The 9220-nt window shown below is 44.6% G+C and overlaps 1 protein-coding gene across 1 annotated transcript; it reads left to right on the top strand.

Moving 5' to 3' along the window:
* The first annotated feature begins 4831 nt into the window (after nt 1-4831).
* nrbf2b (nuclear receptor binding factor 2b) lies at nt 4832-9046 on the top strand. Its single transcript, XM_088323138.1, has 4 exons — nt 4832-5022; nt 5680-5764; nt 5948-5988; nt 8136-9046. Exons 1-4 carry the CDS (start codon nt 4939-4941, stop codon nt 8775-8777), a joined length of 852 nt encoding a protein of 283 aa, XP_088179264.1. The 5' UTR covers nt 4832-4938; the 3' UTR covers nt 8778-9046.
* The last annotated feature ends 174 nt before the right edge of the window (nt 9047-9220 follow it).

Below are 9220 nucleotides of genomic sequence, written 5' to 3'. Positions count from 1 at the left end.
TGTTATCAAGCTCCCATTAGTGTTTTTTTTTCACGTGCCCACGATAATTGAAATAATTTTATTCTTTTAAAGGCGGGAAGTTGTAATTGAATTATGGCATTCTTGAGATCCTGCAGCATACCAGTGACGCAGGCTTTACACAGTGTGTAAGAAGGATTGGAAAAGAAAAAAACTCTTAGAAACTGTAGTTCAATTAATAAGACGAACATTCAATTGAGAATAAACTCCTTAAAACAACCATTCACTTAATAAATAAGAACATTATATATATATATATATATATATATATATATATGTATATATATATATATATCATCTCATCTCATTAGCTGCACCGCTTATCCTCAGTAGAGTCGCGGGGGGTGCTGGAGCCCATCCCAGCATCATCGGGCAGTGGGCAGGGGACACCCTGAACTGGTTGCCAGCCAATCGCAGGGCACACAGGGACAGACAACTCGCTCGCGCATTCACACCTAGGGACAATTTGGACTGGCCAATCCACCTAAAATGCATGTCTTTGGCTTGTGGGAGGAAACCGGAGTGCCCGGAGGAAACCCACGCAAGCACGGGGAGAACATACAAACTCCGCACAGGAAGTCCGGTATATATATAAAGGACGTTTTTATCATATGAATTTTCGTTGTATTCATTGAATTATGGCACTCTTGGGCTTCCATAGTGTTGACTTCCAACTCATCACCAAGATTCAAAGTGGCCAGCGTAATAAAACCAAGAAACTATATACATGTATACATAAAAGAACATTACAAATATCAAAAAGATAAAAATATAATATTAACTTAAGATGAGTAAAGGTGATAAGATAAAAACAAAATAAAACATAGTTGAAAGTGACTCTAGTGCAAGAATAGTCCAAGTATGGTCCAGTTTAAAGTGTCTGTAGTGTGCTGAACCTGTCTGTGGTGTATTGTTCGATCAGCAGCCGTTTAAGAGTCTGATTACAGAGGGGTAAAACGAGTTCTTCAGACAGGTCGTCCTGCATTTCATACTCCTGTACCTCCGTCCTGAGGGTAGGAGTGTAAACAGTACGTGTTGTGGGTGGGTGGGGTCCTTGATGATGGAAGCAGCCCTCATGTGGACTCTGCGGTGGTATATGCTCTGCAGAGAGGGCAGTGGAGCCCTGGTGATCCTATGAGCATTCTTAACCACTCTGCTGGCGTTTGCGGTCCATGGCTGTGATACTGCTGTACCAAACAGTAATGCAGCAGGTCAGGATGCTCTCCACGATGCAGCTGTAGAAGTTGCTGAGGATTTTGCTTGACATTCCAAACTTCCTCAGCCTCCTCAGTAAGTACAGTCGCTGCGGAGTTCTCCTGACCATCTGTGTGGTGTTTAGGGTCAATGTGAGGTCCTCAACGATGTGCACGCTAAAGGATTTTATACATTTGACTATAAGGGATTTTATACGATTGAATAACCGTTACATTCATTGAGCGCAATGAAGATTTTCACAGAGTAGGCTATAGTTCAATGACAGGTCACGCCGTTCCAAATGCAGAATATTTTGACTAGGGAATTTTGATAACTGGACTCTGACGGAGGACGGCAGGCGATGTTTTGAGAACAAGGCCCTGATGACGTAGAAACGCTCATTGTTGTTTTGAGTTTTTCCAGACATCGAGGCGAGATGGTGGAGCTGTGGAGCCCACGCTGGGCTTCCCTGGCACGCTCATGGGAGGGGCCGGCACACCAGCTTGCGGAAAAACATGGGACGAGAAAAGAAAAGCTGAGAGATCGAGAGAGGAGGCTTAACAGAGACCTGAGTGACACTAATTCGGCTAATTCTGCCATATTCGATGGAGTTCACTCAGTTAAATTGTTTAAGAAATTATATCTGCCCTCGTGTGGAAATGCTGGTCTCTTGTCCATCTTTTCCATCAAGAAACGAGCGCGCATTGCTAGGTGAATGTAGGTTGTGTTTGGTTAATGGATTCAGATAACTAATTCGAACAATTTGGTAAATGGTACATTTTAATATTTAATACCTAACAACGCCGAGGTACATAAAGCTGCTCACCTGCTCTACTTGAAGCTCCCGGATAAATAGTGGCTGATGAAATCTCCTCCTCTTCCTTATGTCCACTATCATCTCCTTTGTCTTGTCCGTGTTGAGGGTAAGGTTGTTGTCCTCGCACCATGTCACCAGACTCGCCACTTCCCTCCTGTAGGCCGCTTCGTGCCCCGCAGTGATGCGTCCTCTATCACTGCAGTGTCGTCGACGAACTTCAGGGTGATGTTGTCCTTGCGCGAAGAGTGTGTTTTGTGTTAGACGCATAGCAGATGAGCTGCACTGTCCTGAGGTCATGTGTTAAAATCCAGCTACCGGTGGAGTTTGCATGTTCTCTCAGAGCTTGGGTAGGTTTCCTCCAGGCAATCTGGTTTCGTCCCACATTCCAAAAACATGCATTTCAGGTCAATTGGCCGGTCTAAATTATCCCTACGTGTGGATGAGCGGGTGAGTTGTCTGTCTCTGCCCTGCGACTGGCTGGCAACTAGTGTAGGGTGTCCCCTGTCCACTGCCTGAAGATAGCTGGGAGGGGCTACAGCACCCCCGCAGCCCCAGTGAGGATAAGTGGTGCGGCTAATGGATGAATGGAAGAGTCAGACTTCCGCTTTTCTCCCCTGAAAAATGCCTAAATCTACTGCTTTTTCGAATTCAAACAACAAATATGATTCGAGTCTAGTCTAAGTGCAAACACGCTTTATAATTTTACAAAGTTGGCATGTAATATCATACCTGTCAACCTGTAAGTTTTTGCCGTACAAAGTACGTTTATGATACATTTTAAGACGTGTACGACGGACAAGAAAATCTGTACGGAAAAACGCAAATTTGTCATTTCTGTGTACCATCCGGTATACACCGACTATCATGAAAAGGCAAATCAATCAAGTCAAAGAGTTTGCCGCGGAAGCCTCTATCTCGATATCGTTTTTTTCGTTGCAAACGAAGCGAGCGGTTTGATGCTACTGTGCGCATGCGTCTGCCGCCTGGGGATTTCCCATTGAAGGGTCTGCCAGTCCTTGTACCGCGCCCAGTATTGCGCGGCTAAGGCCACATCCTCCAGTAGGGAGCAGTTCAACTTCCACAGACCCCTCCCAACAGTCATAGCTGAAGGAAGTGCGAGAGAGCAGGACAGTAGCAAGTGATCTGAAAAAAAGACAGGAATTAATCTGGCATCACTCAGTGTTAAACCCCTTGTAAATATGTAGTCTATTCGAGAGGCTCTGGCGTTGTCACTACTGAACCAGGTGAAGCCCTCCTCTCCTGGATGTGTGGATTTGAAACAGTCTTGCAGTTTAAATGTCCGGCTTATGTACTGAAATAAAATCGATGTTTTATCTACTTTAAACTCCTCATCGGTCCCCTTTCTATCCTTTCGACTTAGGATGCAATTAAAATCTCCTCCCACGATTAGTGGTTGATGGCATAGCATATGTGACTGGATGTCTTCTAAGAGTTCGTACCTGAGGTGTTTGTCAGGATGGCCGTATATGTTAATGAGGTTAAAATCATGCCCTATATAGGTAAGTCTTGCTAAAATTGCGCGTCCGTCGCTCATCACAGTGCTCCCCTTTATGATGAGTCGAGGGTTGTTTATTAAAATGGACACCCCATCGTTACAGTTTTCATTTGAGCCACTCCATAATGAAGGATATGGCCAAATCTCTTCCCACTGTTTATAATTTTTTTAAAAGGCGTTGCAGCATTCTTGTAGTAAAAACACATCCGTTCTGATAAAACGCTGTGAGCTTTAACCTTTGATCTCACACTTCTCACATTGAGAGTAGAGAAGGTAACGTTCATAAGTGTTGTTAAAGTACCGTATACAAACGACTAAGACGAAACCAGGGGATCCGAATCCATTCTCTGGTGGTCATTGAGAGTGTCACCTGGTTCGGACTCCTGATTGGGGCACAAAGCATCACTTAAGAATGGTACCTCATTTGGAGACCCACTGGGGAAAACTCTGGAATCCTCTGACTTTCTATCTGTGGTTCCAGGTCTTCCCCTTTTTTTCTGGGTTAGGGGGTGGGCCAGAGGGCGTATCGGGGGTCTCTTACTTCCCTGCCCACAAGGGATCAGATTTTTTCCTTCCCCGGCTTCCTCCGGCTCAAATTCATACAGTTCCCTTGTGGGCGTTTTCATCTGCAATTGGTTTTCTTCAATCTCTGATCTCTGATCTTTGTTTCCGGTGTATTCACCACCCCCAATTTTGTTCTATTTTTACCCCTTTTTCCCGTGGCCGGTAGTGGAGGGAAACTCAAGTTGGATTTTTTGGCCTCACTATTAGAGGTTTTGGGAGAGACGTTCGCCTTTTTGATTTGTTTGTCTTCTTCAAATTCCGGCAGTGGAGGAAAATACATAAATAAACATGTTTGGGGAAAAAATATGGTGTAAGATTATTTTGTATTTTGTAAGGGAAACTACGACAGTTTGTTAGGGCATTGAGCCGTGGAGGTTGACAGGTACGAGACACAAACAATTATCTTCGATATGAAGGGGGGAAATGCAAATCCTATGAATATTATGACGCCTATATGAGATTTTTTTCGAGCCTTAAAACTTGAAGGTATTTTATTCTTTTAAATGGGCCAAGTCTTTTGTGACTTCCTGGTGATTTTAATCAGCATCAAGTTCCAAAAACCGCTCTCATTCCATTTCCGCCAAAACCACAAATTCAAATAACACATTTATAAACAACTGTCTTTGATATAAAAGGAGGAAAAGAGTATCTTACGACTATTATCAGGCTTCTATGACGTTTCTTTGTCTCGTGCCCAACACTTGACGGTGATTTATTATTTTAAAGACAAGCAATCGACTTCCGGCAATGACGTGTTGGCGACGTTGGCGGAGACGACCGCGGTGGCAGCGACTCGACTTCTCTTCTTGCCGTTTGGGTTCCGATTCGGATGACAGTCCACACAGAACCTTCATGTAGCGACGAGCAAGCGAGAATCGGCTGCATGGAGGTCGTGGACAGTCCGCTCAATCTCGTAAGTTCCGCTCGTCATGTTGCAATCATCGAATGCTAACGTTAGCTGCTTTTAGCTTTCTTGATTCGCCTCACAGAATTTCATATTCGATCGTGGAAGAACTTGTTCAAATCGGAAAGAAACGAACGTTTGACTTTGAACTTGGCTGAAGTTGAGAAGCTTGCGTGCTCCAACTCGCCTGTCACGCTAAAAGTAAAAGATGGGAGACGATCCTTGTTTTTGCCAATTCTATTCATGTTTGGTCAAATTTATTATTTGATCCTTAATCAAGCGTCAAAAAGCTACACTGTTAAGTTCCATATATCAGGTCAAAATGTTCCCTTTGGTGACCCCAAAACAACTTCAGGAGCGTACAAATACCTCTTCAGATAATATGGAGATAAAGGTCCAAAAGAGGTCGTGGTTTCTCCTGTTTACAAATACGATTGCAGAAGGAGGGGGAATTACGCCATCAGGGTTATTTGTTCAAATACTGTCTTGACGTGAACCACAATAATAAATTTGGATCTGACTACTGTACGATGATCTATTATGGACGATTCAGATTTCCACGTTTGCTTCCCCTTTCCATGAATTTATCTGCCTGCACCTTGTCACAAGTTAATGACTGATTGAAAGAGTTTCGAATGGCATTTTTTTGTGTGCACGCTTCCTCAGGCCCATCAGCAATGCAGGAAGGCCGATCGTTTTCTGGCCGCCGGAAAGTACCAAGAGGCAATCAGCTGTCACGGAAAAGCAGCAGGTAGGCTTTGCCCCTGTGGCCCAGCACGGAATGAGTCCTAACCCAAACGAAAGCTGTATTTAAGCAGCTCTGTTGGCCCCTAGTGGCTCGTTCATTATTGAGGTTTCACTCCAATTAGTAATGTTTGTGCCACAAATGAAATGTTGAGTCGTCATGAAAGGCCCTAATTGTTCTCTTTCACAGAACTTCTGACTGAAGCAATGAAGACCATAGACTGTGACCAGGTGAGTCTAGTTGTAGGCTATTTTGGAATTGATGGCGATTAAGAGCAATACAAATATGACTTTTCAATCATGTGATCTGCAACTGCAACCGTAGTAGCACCCATGGTGGATGGGTACCTCCCTATGAATACATTAGTACACCTGTATGTTTACATCAAGGGTCTCAAACTCAATTTACCTGGGGGGACCTAAAGCTTGAGTGGGTGAGGTTGGGCTGGGGGGACCTAAGGCTTGAGTGGGTGAGGTTGGGCCAAATTGCTTTTTACACTAAAAGTTAGAGACACGCCTGTGTCATCATCATAGTACAAGGCAAATTTGCCTGTTAAATAAAAGGTTCAGTAAAAAGTTAAACTACTTCAATTGGAGTTGAGGGCTGTTTAATAAAATATGTAAATAAGCATTTGTGTTCTTGACGTTAGAGGTAAGATTTATGGCCCGAGCCCGAACCCGAACCCGAACCCGAGGCAATTTCGGGCCGGGTCGGGCCCTGAAATGTCAGTCATACGGTCGGGTCGGGTCGGGTTCGGTCCTGCTTTTTTTTTTTTTTTTTTTTTTTTTTTTTTAATTAATTAATAATGTGTTAAATGTTCATTAAAAATATATACTTAAACTATGTATGGATACTAGACCAAGGAATACTTGTTATAAAATAAATAATTTGGATAAAACGGAGAAGGAGCTGTAATCGCTATTTTTCCGACTCCTATGGAAATTCCTCCCCCCCTCCGATTTTAAATGAAAAAAACAACAATTTGTTTACACCGCGGGATCCAATGCAACCAGGGTTTCATTCACAATAAAAAAGACATTACGTACGGATATTATAGTAAATCAAATGAATATTATTTGTGTACAATTAGTTGTGGTTGCGGAAATCATAGCGTACAGTGACGTTGGTGACTTTTCCATCCGCGTTAAAAAAATGCATTTTGTAAAATACGATCGCGCTTTATTGTTTAAATAAACGCGATCTCCCAATGATTATAATTAGCTCGCTTTATTTTGTTTTAAAGCGTATTATATAGAATACGATCGCTTTTGTCGGAAGCGTACATTGACGTTGGTGAGATTTTCATCCGCGTTAAAAAACGCAATCTGTAGAATACGATCGCGCTTTATTGTTTAAATAAACGCGTTATATAGACTAGGATCTCCCAATGATTATAATTAGCTCGCTTTATTGTTTTAATAAGCGTTTTATATAGAATACGATCAGGGGGGGGGGGGGGATTTGCATAGGAGTCGGCACAACACGTCAACATCCCCTCTCAATGAAAGTGCTGCGCTAAAATCTTAAAGGCGTACTACTACTGCTGCTGTGGATTATGGCCCAATGATCAAGTCGTCAAAATGACGGACGCCTTTAAATGTTTTCGCTACCTCAAAAAAAAAACCGTCAATGACAGATTGCAGTGCAGACACAGAAATATAAAAGATGTAAATGTTTATACAGTTTTATTTAACTTAGGCCTAGATGTTGTAACAAAAGGCAGAGTTTAATTTGTTATCATAAATCACCCCTCCTTATAAATAAAATATGTAATTTCGGGCCCCCTCGGGCCGGGCCAGCAAATCCAGTTAATTAGTCGGGCCGGGTCCGGGTCGGGTTTAATACCCCCCGGGCCTGCGTCGGGTTCGGGTGCTTTTTTTGGGCCCGATCTTACCTCTACTTGACGTAGAGAATCAGAGAAAAGTAAAGAGTTAGTCAAAGAGTTGGCACTTGGCAGGAAAAACCAATGTCTTATCCAAAAGACAGTCAACAAGAAATACGGCCAAATGTCCCTATTATTCATTCTAAAATGACTGTGTTTCTGATCACCTACTGTTTAAAAGTTCAGGGCATGTTTGGTCATCGAGGCTTAGTAGGGTAGACCTTGTCACCTCCTCATCGACTATTTACTTCTCTTGCCCTGAGGGGTAACTTGAACAGAGATGGAAAAAAACGGTACCTTATATACCTTAGTCCTGTCACTTTCATTTGAAAAACCAAAAATATAACAGTGTTGACATATAACATCCTACCTCGTCTGTTAGACCCAGCCAATATGGCCGACCGACTACAAATGGGTATGCGCTAAACGTCAGCCGCAATCAGGGACTTGGTCTGAGGGATTGAACACTGTTCATTGTGTGGTCGCATCTCACAGGCACGCGTGTCCATGGAGTTGCAGAGGGACCGACACATCAAGCAGCAGCATTTGCTGCAGGAGCGTCGGAAGAGGGAAGCCAGACGGGAGGCCAACAAAGCTCAGGCTGCCGCTTTAGCGCCTTCCGGTAGCCCTGCCCTCCCGGTGCCAGCTCGGGCCGTAGGTTCCAGCGTGCCGCCGACCCGCCCGGTTGCCGAGAGGGAGTACGACACGCTCCTCTACCAGCTTCAAAGTCGCCAAGGTGGCGACGGGGTGCGGACGCCGGCGCCGTGCCCTGGCTCCAAAACGGCCAAAGACGACAAAACCCGACTGGAGGAACAACAGACAACCATCCAGGACTTGCGGCAGCTGGTCAACCACCTGATGGACGAGAACCAGCGGCTGGCTGCCGACAACCGGCGGCTACAGTCCGAGAACAGCCGCCTGCGGGCCGAGGCGGGGGAGCGCTCGGAGCCGTGGGTGCTCCCCCAGGCCAGCGGGGGGCGCCACGAGAGCAAAGGCAAGGAGATTGCTATCCCTCACCTGCCCCCGCTGGAGATGCCCGCTCAGGAAGATTTGTGTCTGGACGACCTGCCGCCGCTGGAGCTGCCAGAGGACATCCAAAACGAACTACGTGAGCTGCTGGACACGGACAAACTCTGAGCCGCTTTTGGAAGACCAAGGCCGTTTTCCATCTTTTTGCTTTCCATGTCTCGTTATGGCACGTTGTCGCTCACCGTCGCAGGTAAGGCATGACAAAAGAAGGCAGAGGGTTGTCATATGCTGGGCAGCCTCGTTCAAATATTTGGTCGTTTGGTCTTGGAATACCACTCACAGAAGATTTGATACTCTCCTTCAGTCTCCCAATGCCAAGAGTTATGATGTTTGTGAGGAGATGCTTTCCTTTTGTGGCATTAAACCTGAGAAAAGAAGTGCTTCGCCTGCTTTTTGTGCTTATAATTCTTCACAAGGGGCAATCAGTGACTGTATTCTCCTGTTGATTTTCACCCAAGTGCATTTTTCCTATCCTCACCTGTGACAGGCTTTCCCAAACGTTAAGGCATCAGCATTCATTTACGTGTCAATGACTGCAAGAAATAATTTGC

Source organism: Urocampus carinirostris, chromosome 19 (assembly GCF_059441175.1).
Source record: "Urocampus carinirostris isolate Australia breed hairy pipefish chromosome 19, RoL_Ucar_1.0, whole genome shotgun sequence".
NCBI lineage: Eukaryota > Metazoa > Chordata > Actinopteri > Syngnathiformes > Syngnathidae > Urocampus > Urocampus carinirostris.
The sequence above is the reverse complement of the archived record's forward strand: the minus strand, read 5'-3'. Positions and strand labels throughout refer to the sequence as shown.